The sequence below is a fragment of the Centroberyx gerrardi genome, chromosome 20 (assembly GCF_048128805.1).
Source record: "Centroberyx gerrardi isolate f3 chromosome 20, fCenGer3.hap1.cur.20231027, whole genome shotgun sequence".
Taxonomy (NCBI): domain Eukaryota; kingdom Metazoa; phylum Chordata; class Actinopteri; order Beryciformes; family Berycidae; genus Centroberyx; species Centroberyx gerrardi.
The window spans coordinates 12,305,752-12,328,470 of record NC_136016.1 but is presented as its reverse complement, the minus strand read 5'-3'; the positions used below and the strand labels follow the sequence as shown (position 1 = coordinate 12,328,470).

Here is a 22,719-nt window from a genome sequence, read left to right as displayed (position 1 = left end):
CCGCTGTGCAGTGCATACAGTAAAATGAGGCATTCAAGTTATTCTGAGGTGATGCTGTGTATGTCTGTGTTGGTGTGTGTGTGTGTGTGTGTGTGTGTGTGTGTGTGTGTGTGTGTGTGTGTGTGTGTGTGTGAGAGAGAGAGAGAGAGAGAGAGAGAGAGAGAGAGAGAGAGAGAGAGAGAGAGAGAGAGAGAAAGAGAAAAGGAGAGAGTGTGTGTGTGTGTGTGTGTGTGTAAGATGAGCTTCCCTGCCTTGCTTGTGGTTGCTGCTATTGAAACCCTCCTTGGAGGCTGGGTGTGGGAGTCAGCACAGATTTACTTCAGATCCCTGGCTCAGAATCTACTGTCCAGCTATTAAATCTTATTTCCTTGCTCCCTCTCTCTCTCTCTTTGCCCCTTCTTCTTTCCCGTCTCTCTGCTCCTCCCTCTCCCCTCCTCCCCCCTCCTCCTCCTAGTGCACCTCCCCTCCTCCTTTCCTCTCCTCTTTCTTTCCTTCAATGCGGCGACTCTCCTTGGAGAGAGAAGGGCTCAATTGTCATTCATGAGAGGGTATGCCGCTGGCACAAGCAGCACAGGCAATGACAAGGCAAGTCTGCCCATATGTGTGTGTGTGTGTGTGTGTGTGTACTGTATGTCACAGGAGCCGGTCCAATGACAGAAATGAAGGTAGATATGGAGCTATGGTCTGCACTTTTTTAAAAGGTAGACAACACAATTTCATAAAACTGGAGTAGCTTTATAAATATAGCACCGATTTTAACTGGGGTCTAAAAAAGGCTCCAAAACAGTTATAACGGCTCAGTTTAAGTTGAGGAGTTGATAATTACTAGGTCTGATAGCACTGCTCTACTGCGGTCACTATGCACCAGAGTAACGCTTTAAGCATCTGCTCAAACTTAAAAACGCGCAGTACTGCTGATTGCGCGCGCCTGTATGTCTGCAAGTAATATCTTTCACTGTTGACCATGTTTTCTGAATCACTGCCTAACACTAATTCAGAGATTAACACTGAGAGGTGCTGGCCAGCCTGGAAGCTGGTAACAGGGGTTTCTAAACAGGTGTAAATCTGTGAGCTTTGACCACCGTCACATCTGGTGGTGGCACTACAAAGAACCACAGCGAGCAACAGGCCCCCCGCTAAGGGCACTGCTCTGAGGAACTGAGGTGGCTGTGGCTGTGTGTGTGTGTTTGTCTGTGTGTGCATGTGTGTGTCTATGTATGTGAATTGGCAAATGGCTACAACTCTTACTAGATAAGACATCATGCTCAGACAGAAGGGCCCCCACACGGATTTCAAAATGCGGGTAAGGAAAAGGAGGAGAAAGAGATGGAGGAGGGGATGTTCAAAAAAACAAAATCCTCTGTTCGCTTGACTCTCCTGTTGCTGGTGTGTTGCTGTTGTTGTTGCCGTTTCCTGTTTCAAAACCGCGTAAAATATCATTTCGGAGAAACGCCAAGTCCTGCCGAGAAGACTCTCCCTCCATCTTTCCCCTTTTTTAAAAACGATGGCCCTTCCCATCTCCCAATTTGCCCCGACTTCCTCTTCCCCTTCGCGGTGGAGGGAACCGTGTTTCACACTTCCTGGTCCTCGAAGACCTCCAGGAAGAGCGGGGGGAAGAGTTCGTTGGGACACTCCACCTTCATGTGGAGGAAGCGGCTGGCGTGGCAGGCCCCGATCATCCGCAGGTCCGTCACCTTCATCAGGAGCTTAGGCCAGAAGTGGGGAATGTTGTGCTTGCGGTAGTTGATGTAGTGCTCGAACGCCAGCAGGTAGGTCTCCTGGCACTTCTCGATCTTCTCCACGCAGGTCAGGCCCGAGCGGTCTGCGGAGAGGAGAGGGAGGGAGCGACAGTTAAAGAGTTGGAGGCGAGAGGGAGAGGAGTTGGAGTGGAGGGAAGGAGAAAGAGAGGGAAGTAGGGAGGCAGAGAGGGAGGGTAGGAGGCAACGATGAAGGGAAAGATGAACGGGGGAATGTGGGAAAGGAGAGAGGGAGGGAGAAGGAGCAAAGGACGGAGGAACGGAGAGAGCGAGGTAAAGAGGGAGGAGGGGAGGAGGGGGGGGATGATGGGTGGTCAGCTCAGTGAACACATCAGCCTATTACTGGGTTATCATGTATGGTTCAGGCTGGGTCACATGCACTGTCATAACTGTCACAGGTATATGGACAATAAAGTGTTTATTTGACAGAAGGTAACAGCCTTTAAGAGAACTTCATGGCATATAAGACAGACTCTGACGTTCTGAGTTGTGTCATTTGGTTTTTCAGAGATTTCTACAACTAGAGGAAAGGATTAACCTGGAATTAGCATGTTTTCTATGAACTTTAAACAATTACATAATAACAATAATAATAATAATAAGAAGAAGACGAAAGGGAAGACTTGCACTACAGGCTCCACTAAGGCCCGCTCCACAGAACAAAAAATATTACACACCATGTCATTGTAATGTCTTAACAATCCAAATCTACATAAGAAATAATAACACTAAAGGGTCGAAACTGTTTAACTCAACAGTTTAGATGGCCATATCAAGAGTGCAAGAGAGAGAGAGAGAATTTTTAAAAGCACCTAGACAAGTTAGGCTAAAGGCAAACCGACATCTCAAGGCTATACAAGCTCCCACTGATGAGAAAAATGTTATTTTACACGAGTGACGACACTCAATTCTGACTGGCTGGAAGGTTTCCGTTAAATTTGCTTTAGGTGGTTCTTGGCCCCTGTGTACTCCATTCAAATAATTTAATTTACACTTTGTCAGGCTAGATGATCAAGCAGCATCACATTTCTGACCTACTTCTAGATGCATGGAAAACACTGAGCAGAGTTCATGGGACACAGAGATAGCCTATGACAACATCTCATAAGTCCGTACAGCATATACTCCCCTACACGACTGTGGGAATCAATACTTGACATCACTCTCTGATTTCCTCCTCCTATCCTTTCTTTATCCTATCTCTATATCCTATCCAATCCCTTGTGAGCTAGGACACTAGAAGCAAGCAATGAAAAGCGACTTTGTTTTAATCATTTCGAACCCTACGGGGAGAATGAGTTTGTCTGTTTGACTCCTCAACAAGTCGTATGTAAACAGGAGAGATGCATCCCCAGCTGAGAACTGGGTTCAGAGGCAACTCTGTTTCCATCACACGAAACAAAAGAGATGAGGAGAAAACAGCTTGAGAGGAGAATTATTACATAGCTCCTCTTGCATGAGGCCAAGGTTGTCCTTGAGGACACACCCTCGCCTCATTTCCATCCTATTATTTCAAAATGCTAAGTATATTATGTGACATATGACCTCAAATAAAATACTCCCCGCTTTCTGTGATGAACAAACCAAGGAAGTAAAGGCTTTTTAACCAGTTAGGCTTTAGATTTCTCTCTTTGTACCCTGGATACTTTTCCCTTCAGGCATTACATTTTGATTTAACAGCTACAAAAAGCAGGAGGTAATGATTAGAAACATGGACTTTCATGGCAGTGTGTCTCCAATGGCACAGAAGAATTTGCGTTATATTACATTTAGTTAACGATTTTATCCACAGTTGCCCTTGCAAAAAGTCCAACAATAGAATAAGCTGAAATTGCTAGATTTGCTAGATTGCCCTCAAATTGCTAGTCAACATTACAAGCAGCCAATAGTAAGAAGAGCGACTGTCAAAGCCACAGCCCCCTTACAACATGTGTAACATGAGAGCGCCGACAGCAAAGGCATTGTGCTGCAGTAGCTTGAAGTTTCACAAAGGAGCCCGAACAACTGATCGAGACGCGAGTTCTCATGTCGACAGACCTGAGCTCATAAGCAGCACGGCCTGCAGCAGCGCCACCTCGGTGTCGTCCAGGTTGAACTGCGCCAGGCTCTTGCCCAGGTCGAAGATGGCGTCCGACACCACGCCCAGCCCGCCGTTCTTCAGCTGCTCGCGCTTCACCGCCATCTCCCCGCTCAGCGTCAGCGTCTCGCTCTCGGGGTCATAGCGCACGGCGGCTCGCAGCGACATGATCTCCATGCAGCAGCCCTTCAACAGGATGATCTGATCTTCACAAGGCAGCTGGGGGGGGGGGGGGGGGGGGGGGGGGTTTAAGAGTTTGAAAAAGTTGAACGCAAATATATCTTTCTCAAATGAGATATCCACCATTTGACACCTACTTTCCCAAAATGATTGCTGGTATGAACGTAAAACTCAGTTCTAAGCTATCTTAAGACAAGCCATTTACAGAAGAATAACATTTTGAAAGATGAAACCATCTGTGATTTTTAAATAGTGAGCAGCAATGAACATCAGGCAACATTTTTCCCTATAGGACATTTTGGAATGGAAATCATTCATTTTGCGGGTGAAGTGAGGAGAGAGAGAGGAGGGATGGCAGGGAGAGAAACACAGAAAGATGAGTTGGAAAGGGGAAGGGATTTCTTTTCTCTGATGAACGTAAATGATAACTAATATACCCTGATTTACATGGATATTGGAATCTCTGACTTGAGACCCATTTGATTAAATCTACAGGCCCTGATGTGGCGAATTGAATCTCACCTTAATGTGTAAAGCGGGTTATTTATTTCACTGCTATTTACTGGTGAGCATTTTCATAAGCATTTAAGGGCTTGGTTTGTCTTGTACATTTGTACCTTGAGGGCATACTTAGAGTAAAAGCTCATAATGCATTTATTGCTCCACAAAATCAATTTGTGGAAAAGGAAAAGATGATTCATTTTTAGTCTCTAGAAGAGTGCGGGCTTTGTTTCTGGGTGTGTTTATCTGTAATTCACCGCTACAGTGGAAGGAACACAACTCATGTAAACAGGTTCTCTCTCTCCGCCTCCCTCATCAGGATTGGGAAGGTTACTTTCATAATATAATGTACTATAATGTAAATAAAGGGAAGGATTTATTCCAAATTACACACTCATTTGAATTGTGTTATCATCCACAACCAGTATCAACCATCATGTCAAGATGTGTACGATAACATTATTGTCTGTAATTTCAGAATCTACATGCCTTTTCCCTTCAACAATCCTATACTTTAAAAAGTATCTGTGATGTAATTATTGTTTTTTTAAGCAAATGGATTAGCACACCCCCAACTCCCCCCTCTCTCACACACACACACACACACACATACACACACACACATACACACACACTTCACTGCAGCAGTCACACCAGACGATAATTCAACACCCTGATAATTATCCAATCAAACAAGGTCTCATTACAAGCAGCAGAGACAAGAAACATGATTACAGTTGCTAATTACGGCGGGGCAAACAGATGCACAATGCCGAGGAGAGAGACACAGAAACCGGCCCAGGATTTCACAGAGTGCTCCTCTGATTGTCATGAGCGACAAAGGTTGCTTCTGGTTTATCTGCAGAGGGATGAAGGGGACTGACGAACATTATGAGTGCTTTGGACTTTCTTTGTGGTAAAACATTCTTGTAATCTTACTCAAATATTTGTGAGGATATTTCTGCTAATTTGGCAAAACAAATTGATCCCAAACTCACAAATTTCCTCAACAGATTCAAACACACACACACACACACACACACACACACACACACACACACACACACACGCACAGCATGACAGCAGCATGTGTTTTAATGCACAGTAAGTCTGCCATGTCAGCTCTGTATCATCGCTCTTCCTCTCTGTCAGACCCTGACTCCCTCCCTCTGCTCCTTAAGTGCACATCTCACTACTCCTCCGCCCCTCCATCTGTCTCACACACACACACACATACACATACACACACACACACACACACACACACACACACACACACACACACACGCAGACATACATAAACAGGCTCACGCAGACTGGAGCATAATTAACTGGCACTCACCTCCGAGAACATGGGTAGTTTTTTGGCAAAGTCGACGACACGGGTGATGGCGGGGGTGATGATCTTAGTGAACTCGCTGAACGCCTCCAGGTCCACCTTGTCTCCGTCTGACGTGGGAGCGACCGGCGACTGGCCGATTTCTTCCGGCTAAACAGGGAAATAAACGTGGGTCTGTTATGGCAGGGCTGAACAGAGCACAGCAGAAAATGACAGAGTGGACAGGAGCAGGGTAAATTTGTGTGGAGTAGAAGAGAAGAGAGGAGAGGAGAGAAGAGGAGAGGAGAGGAGAGAAGAGAAGAGAAGAGAAGAGAAGAATAAGAGTCAATTAGAGTAGAGCAAATTTAAGCAGGGTAGACTGCAGAAGAGAATAAAGAGAAGACAGTTCATTAGAGAAAAGAAGAGCGTAAAGAACAATAGAGTATATTACAAGAATAACAAAGCAGAGTAAAGCGGAGTGGAGGAGAGCATAGTTAAATTTGAAGAACTTCAGAGCGGAGAAGAGAAGGGTAAGAAAAGATGAGTGGAGAAAAGTGGTGTGGTAAAGTATATTGGAGACAACAGCACCCTTATTAGCTTTTTTATGCCCTATCTGCTCCCTTCGACAACGTCCTCAGGTGTCTTGAGAGACACTTTAAGACCAATTCATCAGATAATGACAAGTGAAGTACTAAATTGTGCTCCGTGAAAAGAATGGAGAAGTGTCTCGAGACGGGGAACTGCAGGCTAGCTATACATGTGCTTCCAGAGTTAGGTGAATCGAGGCCAAGACTATGAAAAATATCGTTTCACGCTCTAGTGAATAAAACATGTGTCACGGCTCCAGTCAATTTATTCAGAACGGGCTTCAACAATAAATGGGACGAGATAAAAGTACAGGAATAATCACCTCACACATGGAATCATATTCATAAACCAGCGGGAGATGGATTGAGTACATCAGTGCGGGCCGAACCAATCGCCTGCTATGTACCCGAGAGCCGAGCAATTACGGAACATTTGAATAATCGTAATAATAGCTTTGATGGACTGCATCTCTTGTCATGCGAGGTCCAAAATAAAGCATCGGTTTCATTGTTGGAGGCCGGCGGCATTTTTTTTTTTTGTTTCGATGTTGAGAAAATAGCCCTCGGAGAGAAAGAGCAGCTGAGGTTCAGAACTGCTGAATGCGTGCCACATTCTCAAGTGGAGTAGCTTAGAAACAAACCGCAACACAAACCGAGTGCGAGTTCAGCTGTGTGTCACGCCAGTGAGAGCTTCAAGATGTAGACAACAGGAACGAACACACAGTGTACTGTATCTCGTATCAAAATATTAAACTTCACACCGGGTTAGACTCAAAACTCTGGTAACGCAAACTACCTCTTACAGCGATTTTCCATGGTTCTCCCACAGTATAAGAAGGTACAAAGTGTGTAAATCAGTTTTCAGCATGTAAAATAGATTGTGTTAAGGTGGGCCCATACAGCCTGGGGATTGTAGTGCCCATGATCAGTCAATCGAAATGATTAATTTAAAGTACATGTACAAAATGGAGTCAATTGAGTCATGTATAAATAAAAATGTACCAAAGCCAGGAAAAAAAGGCTAGATGAATTCCATCGCTCCATCGCAGTATCAATATTAGTCCCAAAACTGAAAGCACCAGTCAAGAGCACCAGTTTCCTAAAGACCAGTTAACACACAGTCATGAAGTAAGGGCTGTGTCTGTGTGTGTGTGTGTGTGTGTGTGTGTGTGTGTGAGAGAGTGAGTGTGTGCACGTGGTAAAACTATGTGTGTGCTTGATGTGCGTGCCTTCTTATGGACTAATGCGATTTTCCTGGAACGCTCATCAATTTCTTGTTAACTGCAGTCTCATCACTCATGTGGTACAATTCATCTGCTGACCTTTTATCAAATGGATTAGTTCTGGAAAGTTTGTTCCGCTGGGGCCGGAGGAGAGGAATGGGTCCATACATGTTCTAATATGGGTAATGGCTTTACCAGTGTGCTTTGAGCATTACCTTTCCTTTCCTATTTGATTGTAACTTTGTTAAGAAATGTGCTAAATGAATAGAGCGAATCGTATTTTCTATTCTTTTTGGCTTACATTGCTTTTAATGTTAAGTGTCTTTGTGCAGCCAAGATTAGACCTATTCATACTGTAGCTGCTGTTTAAATTCAATAAATAAGATGTAAAATAACACAAAATGACCACAATGTACTGAATCTGCGGGGGTTGATAAAGCTGTTCATCAGTACCAATGACGATTACTTTTCCAGGTGCTGATTTCTGGCTTCCAAACTCAGTTTTGCAATAAAACTCCCCAGCCACTGGAATTTCAAAACACTCCCAATCCAATGAAATATAGAGATCTGAACAGGTTCGGTTATTTTCCTTAAAATTGATTTAACTCATTTGGAAAGAATCTCTTCAAATATAGTGTACAGTACAGTGTATGATGACAAGAGACTACAAGATTGTCACCTGGAATGCCAGATGTGGGCCATACTGAATGAAACATCTGTGATGGGACGTGCCCATTTGATAACCCCAGTGACACACCTGCTCTCATCCCCCCTCCTTTCCTCTGGTATCCAAGCCAGGTTTCTACATAGCAGCCGGCACCCTAAATAGCACAAGGGATAGTTACATCACATCCGGTGCACTGGTAAATATCTCTAGGATTTTTCACATTGTATGTTATGTATTAATGTGTAGTAATAGTACATTTCTACTGGTGGTGCATTAGTAGCTGGCATTGCAGATACGTTCTGTACTAGCTATAATGCTGACAACACACACAAACACACACATACACACACTAACACACACACACATACTCGCGCAGGCACACACATAGCTGTATGAACTGGCTGCTGCTCCCTGCTCTCGTAAAAGCTGTTTCCAGATTCCTGACCGCAGAGTGGTGAGAGAGAACACTGTGTAACCATAACTCAGACCAGTGTGTTAGCTGGCCAACAACACACACACACACACACACACACGCACACACACACACACACACACACACATACACTCACACATAAACGAGACACAAAAATGCACATATCAGCATAAAGCCATAAATACATACATACAATGAGACAAACAGCATACAGACAGACACATATACAGACAGGCACATATACACACACATACAGGAAAATCTATTATCATTGGATTGCACTGGGGAAGCCCGGCTATGGCCCTGACTCTCAACTGTCCCGAATGAATTGAGTCATGTATAAATAAAGCATAAGTACATCCTGTCAGCAGACATGATCTGGGTTCAGTTGCTGTGCGGCGGAACAATATAATGGGCAAGGCGCTTTATTTAAGCAACTTTGAACGTAGTGCCAGACACGTTGGTTCCAGCATCTCTGGGACATCCGGAAACATTAGGCGCTTTAGTGCCAACTGAGCATCATTACAATGCCACAGTGGACCTAAATATTGTTGCTGACCAGGTGCATATTGAGTGTATATTGAGGACTTGTGTCATGTGACCCCACTGATCCAAGATCAGTACCTATATACACAGATCCATGCGGGTCTTCTTGGTACTAATGTAGTGCTAGTGTCTCTTTATTCCTATTAGCATCACACACTCATTCATTCTTAACAATTTACAATCTGTCGATGGGATACAGACAAATATGTTCAAGTTGGCATGACTAATTTCATCCCAGGCTTTTTTTGTTGTTTTTTTTTGTTTTATTCCCAGCTTAGCCCGCTGCTCTGTCTGTATCTATATTTAGAAGCTTGATACACATAAACTCTTGGTTTCTTCTGGCACTGCTTGAGAAGACACTCCCGCTGTACTGGCTGTTAAAAGTTGCAGCTTTGCTCTGGTCCAGTGGGTTTGGGCTGTCAGTGCTTAACACTCCTCATAATGGTTAGGACACATTTATGGTTTAAACAAGCAAATTGACTGTGGCTCTGTGGGCGAACGGTATGCAGCAAAGAGTGATCCTCTTTATAGGAGCAGGGAATAAAATGTAAAATCAGGAACGTTTCATTCCTTTGTGCATGCCAGAAAACAAGTGAGTCTGTGTGTGAGTGAGAGAGAAGAGACTGTGCTGTGCTTTTAAATATTTGGGCATGGATATCTATATCTGTACATTCTTTGGATGCATGTATTGACAATGTGCCACACACATTCCCTATCTCCCCAGAGAGGGAGCAAGCAGGGGAGTGAGGGAGGAGTAGAACACGAACAATGGTTCAGATGTGTCTGTCTCCATGCCCTCCATGGCTTGTGCCACCGAGGAGTGACAGATTGAGTGCACCTAACCCACCTAAAAACACATCTGTGTCCACTCACCCACTGGCAGTGTGATGCTGCAGCCTGCCAAGACCAACATGCTCTGAAGCCTTGTACTGTACTCACATTCATATCAACTGCCCCACACGGCTACATGGGGGGGGAGTGCAGGTGGGTATAGCTATGTACAAGCAAACACACATGTGGATAAGACCTGAAGAACGCTCCTTAACCCTATCAACACTGCCCAGAGTTAACTTGACTCTAAAACCACTGGGCTCTGGGTTATATTTCACACTGTCACATCCTTCCACCTGGCTATGTTGTAGTGACCATGATTATGTACAATCCAAGCAAAGTCACAATTTGTAGATAAGTGTAAATGAATACTCACAAAGCACACATGCACACAACCGTTTGTCTTACCATACTTTCGGGACCTTTCATGGACTACATTCATTCCCTAACCCTTAAACCTAACCTTAACTCTCATCGCCACATGCCAAACCTTAACCCTGAATCTAATCCTCATTCTAACCTCAACCCTAAACCGAGTGAGGACCGAACAAAATAAAAACACTTCACAAAAATGGCCTCACAACGAAGGTCTAAAACTGAAACTGGTTCTCACAAGGACCAAAAAACAAGGACACACACACACACGCACACACAACAGGCTTCCAATTTATCTCTTCTCTTTCAGGAGATCCTCACACCTCTCCTTCTCTGCTTGAAGATTAACGCCTCCCCACCCGATCCCCATATGGCCCCCTTCCCATCACACTCTGCCACTTCCTTCCAGTTGCCTAGCAACTCGCTCCACAACACCTGCCACGCACTATGGACGCCCTCAACCTCCACCAGCCTAAACCGCCCATCTCCTCCCATCTCACGCCCAGCTTCACCTCACCTGTTCCCGGGGCAAGAATTTTTAATAAAGCCCCCTCATTTGGTCACGGGCTATGGTCTATTTCTGCTGTGAAAGAGGGAATGAGTACCCAGCTAAAATTGGGTAAGCAGCTTGGATAATCCTGGGCCAAAACATGCGGTCAGTGTCTCTCTCTCTGTGTGTGTGTGAGTGGACTGACACAGCCATGGGCACCCTGACAGGGCTATCCAGGATAAACCTGAGCACTAGGGCAGCAGGGAAGAGAGTTAGAGAGAGAGACTGACTGACTGCCAATATCCCTGCCAGCTTGGAGCTGAGTGCACATGACTGAGGATTCGCCTAGGGTAAGATAAGGAGGGAGCTCATGGAAAAGAGACAGGCAAAATACAGAGGAAAGTAAAGGGAGACACTGAGGGACACTGAGAGGAAAACGAGGGATAGAGAGAGAGAGAGAGAGAGAGGAAACAAAGAAATCAAGACAGGGGAAAGAGATTAAAGAGAAAATAGAGAGTAGAGGAACGAAGGAAAGCTCGCAAGGGAATTAGGGCTAGTTAAGAGCCCAGAAGGATTAGGTCAAATAAAGCCCTGGAATACTAGAGAGAGGAAAGTGAGAAAGACTGCAAAATAGAGACAGAAAGAGACAGAGAGAGACCGAGGCAGAGCTGACAGACTGACAGTCATGTGGAAGGAAAAGAGTCCCAGCTTTCTGTCTCCCAGATGAAATTAAAGCCTAATCCCTGGCATTATGTTTGCGTGAGTGTATATGTGCGTGTGTGTGCCTGTAAATAAATACGGTACGTTCCTGTGTTATGTTAGATTAGCCAAATAGTTGGAGAATGAAGCTTAGAATTGGAATGTGGAATGGGATTGTACAATTTGCGTGGGAGAAGTGAATAAGCAACATCTCACCTCTGTTGACAACTTCCAAAAGCAGAAAAATGGGCTAGTACTAGATCACTTCCAGTGTGTGTGTGTGTGTGTGTGTGTGTGTGTGTGTGTGCAATAACTCCCCTTGGCAGTAACTGCACACAAGAATATGTTCTTACCCATCTTGCCTGGTTAAATAAAGATTTAAATTATATTCTGTGCATCACTCTGTGCCTATTTGCATTTCTGTTTCTGGCGAGAGCCCCAGGCGTTGGTATGTGTGTATGTGTGTATGTGTGTGTGCGTCTACGCCACTACACCTATTTCCCCGTGTCTTCTCACCAGGAACTTGCGTTTCTGTTTCCAGTGGGAGCCCTGGGCGTTGGTGTGCCGGTGGGCCTCGGTCACCAGGCGGATCAGCTCCCACTCGGAGCCGGTGGGCTCGGGACGGTTCTGCAGCGTCTTCACCATCTCCTCCTTCTTGCGTCGCTCGCGGTTCTCCTCGATCAGTCGCCGCTTGGCCACCCGCTTCGAGTCGTCCAGCACCACTGGGAGGAGGTGGAGGAAGGGAGGGGGAGAGAAAGACGGCGAGAAAGAGAATGGAGAGCGATGTCTATATTGGCCACTGACTTCTTTCCAATCCTGTCCTCAAGTGTGAGACTTCATATGACAGCTACCTGTGATGGTGTATTAGTGTATGATCCTTGTCCTACATTTTTGTTCTTTCTGCTTGTATACGATCTTGTGCATTTGCCTGTGCGTGTGTGTGTGTGTGTGTGTGTGTGTGTGTGTGTGTGTGTGTGTACACGCGTCACTCACAGTCCATGGCCATGCCCACGGCGATGCACTTCTTGAAGCGGCAGAGCTGACACTGGTTGCGGGTGATCTTGTCGATGATGCAGCAGCCATCGTACTTACAGGAGTAGGAGGGGTGGAGGTTCTTCTGAATGGTCCGACGGAAGAAACCCTGCAGACAGAGGGTCGGGGAGGGAGGGATGGATGGATAGAACAGGCAGGGAGAAAGAGAAGCAAAAAGACAGAGTGGGGGAGGAAGAGGGGATGAAAGAGAGAGAGAATAAGCGGTCTACCACAGTTCATTGGCGCCTGTCACAGTGTGAGGAATAGTGAATGACAGACAGAAGAAGCAGCATTTTAACCCCCTGCTGCTGCTGCTTCTGTCTGATAAAAACTCATCTGGAAATAAAATCTCAAACTTGACGTATGCCTGACTTGCTATCGAGCCAGAGGCTGTTTGTGTGTGTGTATGTGTGTGTGTGCTGGCTTGTGTTTTTGCTTACGGTTCTCTCCTCTGTGGATGTGTGTGTGTGCACTTGGGTTTGTGTGTGTGCCTTTGCGTGTGTGTATATATCTGTGTGTGCTTTTCCTGTCAGTGTGCTTGTGAGCGTTCAAAGGTATGTGGACATTCGTGTAAGACAGGCAATGATGTGCAGGGTAGAGGTTGAACCACACAAAGAATCATTAAAGTCATTTAATATCCCAAAGAACCATATGGTTCTAGAACCATTTTCTGTGTGTATGTCGCCCCCCTAAGAATGATGCAGTCTCCCTCGAGGCCAATCAGTAACAAATATGCCACCTTGTTTCGACCTGTACTTGTAGCGTTCACCCTTAGGCCAATCAGTGTAATTTTAAACATGCTGGAGTGCGATGGTGAGATGCATCATTTCGCTAAGTTGTGGTAAAACTTGATCGACGGTGGCTGAGATATCAAGCATGCAGCTAGTAGTGTGACTTTGATAATGCCGGAACGAAATGGTGAGATGCACCATTCCCCAAGCATTCTAACCCCCGAACGCCATTAAAATCCAATCAGGGGTGTTTGAGATATCGCATGTGATGGATGAACAAACAGATGAACAAACGAACAGAAGGAGACCTCCTCCCGACTTCAGCGCGGGGGACAAAAACACGGGGAGAAAGTGAGCGGGCGGGTGGCAGCCAAAAGAGAGGGACAGAGACATTAAGAGAGACAGATGGGCGGAGGGGCGGAGAGGTGCGAGCTGTCAGAGCAGAGGGAGGGTGTCGGTCTGACAGAGAGGAAGACAGATGATACGGGGCTCGGAGCTGACATAGCAGACTGACATCAAAACAGGCTGCTGTCATGCTGTACGTGTGTGTGTGTGTGTGTGTGTGTGTGTGTGAATATATACGTTATGCCCTTGCACTTGTGTGTCTTTGAGTGTCTGTGCATGTGTGTATGTCCTTGTGCGTATGTGCCTGTATGTGAGTGAGTGTGTGAGTGCATGTGTGTCTGAGTGTGTATGTATCATGTGCATGCATGTGCAAGCGTGTGTGTGTGTTGTAGCGGTTGACCACAGAGGCATCATGTCTGGTTTTCTGGTCGACATTATGTGGGTCATGGACCCGCTGTGCCTTAACCTGTGAGGTGTGTGTGTGTGTGTGTGTGTGTGTGTGTGTGTGTGTATGTGTTTCCGCACCTTGCAGCCCTCGCAGGTGATGCAGCGGTAGTGGTAGCCTGTGGCCTTGTCCCCACACACCACACACGGCTCATCCTTCTCCAAGTAGCTGGGGATGTACCCTAAGAGAGAAAGAGAGAGAGAGAGAGAGAGAGAAAGAGAGAGAGAGAGACAGAGAGAGACAGAGAGAGACAGAGCGTTAGCAAGAATGAGCTTATGTATTTTTTATTACCTGTTGGTTCTCTCTTTCTCTTCCTTTCTTCCTCTCTCTCTCTCTCTCTCTCTCTTTCTCTCTCTCTCTCTCTCTCTCAAACGCAAACACATGAATCTCCGCTATCTGTCCATAATGTATTTGCTTTGCCGCTAAACAGATAAGTGACATAGACATAGACCATGGACATTCTCAAACGGAAGATTAAAACTGAGATATCTCAGTGCCAGCGCGCACAGACAGAATGTTCACATACAAACACACACACACACACACACACACACAGCAGTAAATAAATAAATAAATGAAATCAATCCTGTGTTCTGCTTTCTGTCCGGAGGGTCTAATCACATGGGAGTCAGAATGGCTTGTTCTCAAAGGCCCCAACTGTGTGGATTAGCTCTACTAAAGTCTGACATGCATCCTGTATGTCCTGCGCTTGTAATGTTGTCCTCAACCCATGCTGTCTCTCCTCATACCAGTACTTTTAACACAGGGATTGCTGTATTGTTATATTCATAGTGAAACTGTGGCAATATTTCAAAGGTAATGCCTGTTGATAATGTGATCCACCGGGACTGTGATTGATTTCTGTTTTTGCGGTTTTGCCAAAACAGGTCAAACGTCACGCTCCTGAAGCTGCTCGAATTAAAGTGAAATGAAATGAATTGATTTGAGAGACAAACACAGTCCATTTGGAGTGAGTGCTATAGAGATAGAGCGTGAAAGATGAGGGTAAAGGAATATATAGTTGATGGCATTACACCGCATCATCTTTCCTCTCCTTATGACCAACACCGAATCTGTAGACATTTTATTATTTTTTTCACTTCTTGTGGTTCTTGTGGCTTCTTGGCTGACAATCTGTGGAAAACAAATTACCTACATTGTATGACTGACATTTACTGATGTAAAAACATGATTCTGTGCATCTGAGAGTAAATGTATCAGGATTTCACAGCCGCCGAGGCACGTTCATCACTTGGAGGAGAGTGGATGACAGAAAAAGGGATGAAAGAGGATAAAAGAAGGCAAAATAATAAACTGGGGTAAATATACTGAGGGTTTTTTTTTAAAGGGCTTCCATCAGATCACTTTGCTAAGAGAGGCTCTTCAAACACAAAAAGACTCCTTCACTGCTGAAGAGCTCTTCCTCTCCCTATCTCAGTTCAATTCAATTCAGCTCAGTTCAATTCAATTTAATTTGCTTTACAGGCATAAATGTTACATGAATTACAGTGCCAGCACATCTACATATGATGGGTTTTTTTTCCTCTCTCTCTGGTCTGTTTCCTCTCTCTGTCAAGTCTTCCGTTCTTTTTAACTCAGGAATAGGACAGTTTGTTCTTTTTCCATACAGCCTGGAAGAGCAGTGAGACTGAGGGAACGAGTACAGAGACACAGGAAATAGCAGATTGCCAGCCATTTAATATGATATATAGCTGGGAAACTGAGAGAGGGGGAGGAGATGGTACGCTGCACGTCACACAAAAATACACAAACACGCATGCAAACACACCCATGTCTGAACACACAAACACACACACATTCACACAGCCACTGGCAGATCTTTGCACTCTGTACAGCACAGCATCAGCTTCTTTGTCTCAGTCTGTCGACATATATGTGTTTGTGTGTGTGTGTGTGTGTGTATGCTGTGTGCCAAGGCCCCGCAAGAGTTGTGCCCGGCAGTGTCAGTCGGGCTCTGCCCTTTGGCTCAGCGACAGATGGAGGAGGAGAAGGAGGAGGAGGAGGAGGAGGAGGAGGAGGAGGAGGAGGAGGGTGGACAAGAAAGAGGAGGAGGAGAAGGAGGAGAGAAGAGAGAGGAGAAGAAGGGAGAGAGGAGATGGAGGGCAAGGACGAAGTTGACAGGAAAGAAGAGGGGGACGCTGAGGAGGAGGAAGCGAACAATGAGGCCAGAGAGGATGATGAGGAGGGGATGACAGAAGAGGCTGAGGAGGAGAGAAGGAAGGAGGAGCGCAAAGAGTAGGAAGAACGAGAGAGGGAAAGAGAGGGAGGGGGAGAATAAGAGAAGGTGGGGGAGGAGGAGAAGGGGCAGTAAGAGGAAGGAGGAGGAGGGGGCAAAGGAAAGATGACAACAACAACGAAGGAGGATCATATCGGAAAGACGTCAGCTCCAGCGGGCTGGCAGGGCCGGCAGCAGCAGCCGGATCCCATGCCAGTCTGCTGAGGCTGTGTTTGGAAGCCGAGCCCAAAATCAATACTACTGCAGCTCTCTACTCTGGCTGCTGCCGCTCCCATGACAGGCCCTGCAATGGCTCTACTAAGCTACCAAGCCGTAATCCAGGGAAGGGAAGCAGCTTTTCCTCGTGCGTCTGTGTGAAGATAAATATTTTGTCTTCGCAAGGTTCAAAACAGAACATTTCTCACTTGATCAGGCCGTGTGCATCAAGCCAATATCGTGTGAGCTGTGGACTGGGTCCCAAAATGTGTCGCGGGGTTGTTTCTCCTGGGTTCTTACATGGCACGAGAGCTGGTGTGTCTTCAGTGGACTGAATCCCAGGGTGAGCCTACATTGAATTCTGCAAACTTTTAGAGCCTTAGGGAACAAAACCCAAACTATACACAGAGACCGGGCTTCAAACAACAGCTGTGTGACACAAACTCTAGTATAGTAGTGTGCCCACTACTGTTGTGTTTATCGTCCCTCTCCTGACCGGCACAGAAATAGATCTGCCAACATTAACTACCAGACTATGTTACACTGTCTATGTCAGTTTGGATTAATTCACCTTCAATTCAATAACATCAAGCAATAGATACGCTTCAGAAGTCAAGAACTAGCCATCTTTTGCCATAAAAAGGGTCCAATCTATGAACATATGCCTGAAAATGAACTTTCAGCCATTACATGAATTGCGCATTCAATTCACATTTTGGATTGTGTCTGGTCTATGTGGCCTTATTTCATTAGGTTAAAAACATTGACCGAGCAGAATGCATTATATATTTTTACTTTAAGCAAGAGTCTGCATGCCTCTTCACTAAATTAGGATTCTTTAGAGTGAGTGTCTGTGCTCCGCAGGTCACGACACTGACCAATATCAATGCGTGAGAGACACTGGAAAAATTGCATTAATACACTGAGAGTAGTCTTGGGTAATTTATCCTGATTCAGCACAGAGGAGTGCCAGTGTGCCCCGGGGTGCTGGATTGATTTTTTATCTGTTATTTTACCAGAGTCTGCACAAAATTACACAAAAGCAGCAGACTTTATTTCTAGTAACAAAAGTCATGCCCTGTTCAAGGAAGACTGTGCAGCTGTGATACAAGACTTATCCTTTGTTTCCAGCACTTCTAGCATTCAGTTGAAATCAGTCTGGGATGCAAAATGGCACAAGTGTGCATCAGAGTAGTAGCCATTGGCTGTCCTCAAAGGCTCTGGAAGCAGACAAAGTAGCCCCATCTGCAAAATCAAGTCTGGTTGAGGGTCTACTCTCCCATGGGCAACCGCTGACATCATTATGGTTGATGTAATTCCACCTCAGACAACCATGCCACTGACTGACCCTCAGACAGACACATTGTCATACTTTCCCAATTCAAATGGAGCATGGCAGGTAGCATATGGTACAAAGGCTGGCAGGCAGGCGGGCAGGCAGACACAGAGCCTGGGGGACTTCTGGGGCTTCCTGATTGGTCAGTCCGAGAATTGGCCTTACGACAAATGCATATGAACGCACATGTTTTGTAGCTACTCAGCAGATGCCATACCAACCATGCTGTAGACTCTTCTGATCCTCCCACCCTCTCTCTCTCTCTATCTCTCCCTCTCTCTCTCTCTCTCTCTCTCTCTCTCTGTCTCTTTATTCACTTCTTTCAACTCAAGGGATTTGGAGCTGTCAGTCAGACAGAGTGCTGCGTCGGACAAGAAAGCAAGCAAAGCAGAAGGCTTTCGTTTATCGATGACAGACGCACAAGTTGTTTTACTTTTTCTCTTTTCAGGTGACAAATAGAAAGTGTAATGTAAACAAGGCGGCAGTAAGTCATGTCCCGCTGGCTTCTGCGTCGCACGCACAGATGCTCGCATTCACTGCTGTTAGGAGTGACAGCTACAGTGTTCTCTTTCTAAAAGGCTTGAAATGTATCAAGCCTAGCTAAATGAAACGCCGGGAAATAATTTTTCAACACGAACGGTGGACTGCGTTTGGAGAGCATTTATTTTCCAAGGGAGAGGCTTGTTTCTGAAGAGACGTTGATCTATTAAACAATTCGCCCAGCTACTGCAGGCAAGATTGGGAAAGTTTTGTGCCCAGCAGCCACTTCAGAGATGTGCTTCTGAGAGTCTGTCTGCATCAAACCACCATGCATCAGGCAGGTACTCACCAGTCATACTCTTCACCGAACATTGGCTGTTCTTCCTCTTCCTCTTCGGGCCATCGAGCCACCTGAGAGAAAGAGAGAGAGAGAGAGAGAGAGCATAAATATACAACACATAGGAAATTACAACATAAGTAAATGACAGACCAAATGTAAGCTGCAAACAGTGCCACAGATGAGTGAGCATCACAATATCAAGACAATTAAAATAGTGATTCAAGATACTTTTCTGTGTTTGTCTAAACTTTCTAGCACTCCTTGTATCATCCTACCAACCGACCATCTGGTACTCAAATCAGGTTGAAACAAATGCAAATAATATGATTTAATCCAGATATGGTAGGTCATCATTGCTAGGGAGTATAGTGCATATCTCTGTGCACACAAAAAGCAAACACACACCACCCACTTGGCCAAGCTTTAAGTGTTTCAAGAGCAAGGCTTGCCTGCCACTTCAATTTCTAACAGAGGGGGGTGGAGCCATGTGGAACAAGAAAGAAAAGGTTAGGCCTGATTCAAGTGCAGGGCACAAGAGTTGGGTATGAAGTGCAGGCACACAAACCATAAGAAAATTACATCCTCTTTTTGCATCAGCATAACTGAGGCACAGTTGAAGTGATTTCCCATAGGGCTGCGTACATATGCATGTACTGCACACACACACACACACACACACACACACACACACACACACACACACACACACACACACACACACACACAAACACACGCACAGAAGGGTGTTGGCCCTTGGCAACATACTACTATCTCTGTCCAATTTAAGATTAATTGAAAGCATGTACACTCGGGCACAGTCATACACCCACTCACACACCCGCAACCACGCTGACACACATCTGAAAGACATGTAGAGCACAGACAGGAGCTCTTAGCTGACCGCCTGCTCCATAGGGAATTGTGAAAGCACAGAGATGGAGAGCGAGACGGAGACAGAGACGGAGAGAAGAAAGTGGAGGAGAAAAAAAAACAGCTGTGAAAAAAAAGAGACAGAGAGAAGGTGAGAGAGAAAGAGAGCGAGCGCTCCCTATTAGTGCTGTACAGTGGGATGTGTGCAGACTCCCCAGAGGGCTGATCTCTGCTCTCAGACACTCCTGATAGCCCCCAGCTTTCCTCCCGGCCCAAGGCTCTTTAATGCCAGCTCCAGGAGAGGGAGCAGGACTCCATTAAAGCGTCATCAATAAAACATGGCCACACTCAGTTAAGATGTAATATACAGGGATATAGGTTGCATGTGCTCAGTAATCAAGTTATAGTAAGTTCTTTGAGTGGGATTTAAGCTATAACAGGCAACAGATTTTTTTCTACACTACAGGAAATATTGGGTGCAGGAAATGAATCACTTTTATACATGTTCTTACTCATCTTTTATCAGTGTCTAGTAGAAATCTGCATTTTCCTCTACAAAAAATGCTGCAAAATACAAGAGCATTAATTTCTGGGGAAAAAAACAAACACCAAAACATAGTGTTTTTGCAGTAAGTGGACACAATAACTATTATTACATGCACAGAATGTTCCGTTCATAACCCGGTGACTTCTGTTCAGGTCAACGCGTGTAAACATCATAACTTGGTTAGAATAACCATGAGAAGCTCATGCTCTTATTGTGAAATCCAGTCATGAAGAAACATGGTTAAGATGCCTGGCTTACTCCGATATTAAACTGGTTACTGTTGCATGTAAACATCTTATTTCTTTCACTTTTGGTTCTCGCCATCTGTGCAAACTCAGACTTGCACAGAGTTATGGGCACATGACAGTGAACTGAATTTGCTACTATTACTATTGGGATCATCATTTCATCCCCTTTTATTAGAAGCAACCTACTGTTACTCCGTCAAAGAGGGAGGGGGGAGCTGGCAGCCACACATTTTCATCTTTTTTTGCTGGTGGACCATCTGTGGGCGGGACACCACAGGTGGACAGGAATATTCTGTTAATTGGTTTATTCATGGCAACAGGGAAACTCATTCACAGGGTATCAAAGGTGCATGTAAGCAGCTTAACCTGAATAAGGCCTTAACCAGAGTTTGTCTAATAGCTGGGTTAATCAGTGCATATAAACGTAGCCATTGTTTCAATGTCTCCATGCTATATAATGAAACGGTTTTATGCAGTGTGACTGTGACCGAAACATTCGTGCTCTGAACTCTTTTCTCAGTGAACAATGCTTTAATAGAGAATGTCACACATTTTCTCTCATTAAAGTTTTTAAATGACACAAAGGTTTCTCACTTCATTTACAAGCCAGCATGTTTTGATAATTCTCCCCAGCAAACAATCTTTGCTCCTGGGAAATTGCCTGTTCAATTTGGCAGTTACAGTAATTGAGCCTAAATGCCATCTGCAACTGCCTTTCACATTCTACCTTGGCTTAAATCACAACACCAGCTTGTTCTCAATTATGGTTGCCTTTGCCCTTTTCAGAATGCATCAGTAGGCTTAATAGGGCATTAGGTTAAGCTTTTAAATATCCTATTGAGTTAAGGCTTCGTTTATCTTGATTGTTGCTACGGTAGCATCTTATTAGAGACGCTAAACAAGTGATTTGAACTAAGGCCCAACCCAGGGATATAATGTCCCATGTCATGCTAGAAGGTGGGAGGAGGCGGGAGGAGAAGATTTGAGATGAAACTGAAATGGGCACTTGAAACATACATGATTGATCTCACTGAGATCTAAGGATCCACACTGAAATAATTCACGTTGTTCTCAACTTGGACAGATTAGTGTGAGTCAATACACATGAACCACATTCACATTCTTTCCAAAAGCTGTAAGAGAGCCAGGATGCTCACCTGTGATGTCATCAAGCAACACCTCCTGGGTGGGGAACCCAATACCAATTGACCCCAAAGACTGCACTGTGTGTGTTTCACAGTGTAATAGGCTATAAAAATGTATATATTCCGGGGGGTTGACATACTCTTCGAACATGACCAAGTTTTGTTTTTTCTCTTTATGGACAACAACAAAGTGTCAATAGGCTGAGAGAAAGAGAATGGAAGCTGTCAGAGTGAATGACAAGGTGGGGCTGTCACTGCCATCCAAAGGTAAATGTCTCTCCCTCTGCCGACTGACTTCCTCATCAAAAGCCATCACATACGGTTGCTGGCGGCGACAGCCATCAAATTGTCAGCTAAGTGACAGTTCAGTCCTCCCACGTGGATGGAAACATGGGCGAACGGGATAAAAACACATACTCTTTCTCCCTCTCTCTCTCTCGTTCCTACTGAGACTGCTCTTTCTCTTCTTCTCTGTCCTGTGATCTCGCCTCCCATCCTCACGTCGCCCTCCGACCGCTGCAGCTCCCTCCTACCCTAAGATGACATGACGGAGAGTTTTGTTTTCCTCACTGAAGTTTTGTTTTCCTCACCAGAGTGTTTAGTTCTCTTCTTCAAAGCACACATTTGATGGCAAGGCAGCAAGAGTGCTGGCATAGCGATGAAAAAATTGATGATGTGAGTCACCAATCCTCCGACTAGGCTCCCCTCTAACCCTCTTCTAAGACCTGATCAATCCAAAAATAGCACTAATGAAAATATTAGCACCCTCGCAGCCAAAAAGAGCTTAGCACCCTTGGCGGAACCCTCACAAGTGGTTATCCTCGCTCCGTGTCCTCTCTGAGAGAGAGAGAGAGAGAGAGAGAAACAGAAGAAAGAGGAGACCCTGTTTTCTTCTTCTACGACACAACAGCATTATTTCACGCTCAGCTGGAGAGGTTACAAGCCCTGAGCATTAGCAGGGGCAAGTGTCCTTGAAAGATACAAATACTAAAAAAAAACAACAAAACAAAAAAACATAAACATATCAAAACAACCACAGAAAAACATTCAGGTAAGTTACAGTT

At 45.2% G+C, this 22,719-nt stretch overlaps 1 protein-coding gene across 1 annotated transcript; it reads right to left on the bottom strand.

Annotated features, from left to right (window-relative positions):
• Window positions 1-1,491: 1,491 nt before the first annotated feature.
• Window positions 1,492-18,890, bottom strand: LOC139920140 (thyroid hormone receptor alpha-B). The gene is made up of 7 exons (XM_071910072.2): window positions 18,855-18,890; window positions 14,318-14,418; window positions 12,678-12,825; window positions 12,201-12,406; window positions 5,858-6,004; window positions 3,795-4,053; window positions 1,492-1,822 (listed from the first exon to the last, which is right to left on the bottom strand). Exons 1-7 carry the CDS (start codon window positions 18,859-18,861, stop codon window positions 1,572-1,574), a joined length of 1,119 nt encoding a protein of 372 aa, XP_071766173.2. The 5' UTR covers window positions 18,862-18,890; the 3' UTR covers window positions 1,492-1,571.
• Window positions 18,891-22,719: the final 3,829 nt, after the last annotated feature.

What these genes read in the sequence shown, in the direction of transcription:
- LOC139920140 (XM_071910072.2), bottom strand. An exon ending in CGTGGGCATGGCCATGGACT is followed by an intron (nt 12,407 to 12,677) that starts GTGAGTGACGCG and finishes ACCTCCTCCCAG; the next exon opens with TGGTGCTGGACGACTCGAAG. An exon ending in AACAGAAACGCAAGTTCCTG is followed by an intron (nt 6,005 to 12,200) that starts GTGAGAAGACAC and finishes TTCCCTGTTTAG; the next exon opens with CCGGAAGAAATCGGCCAGTC.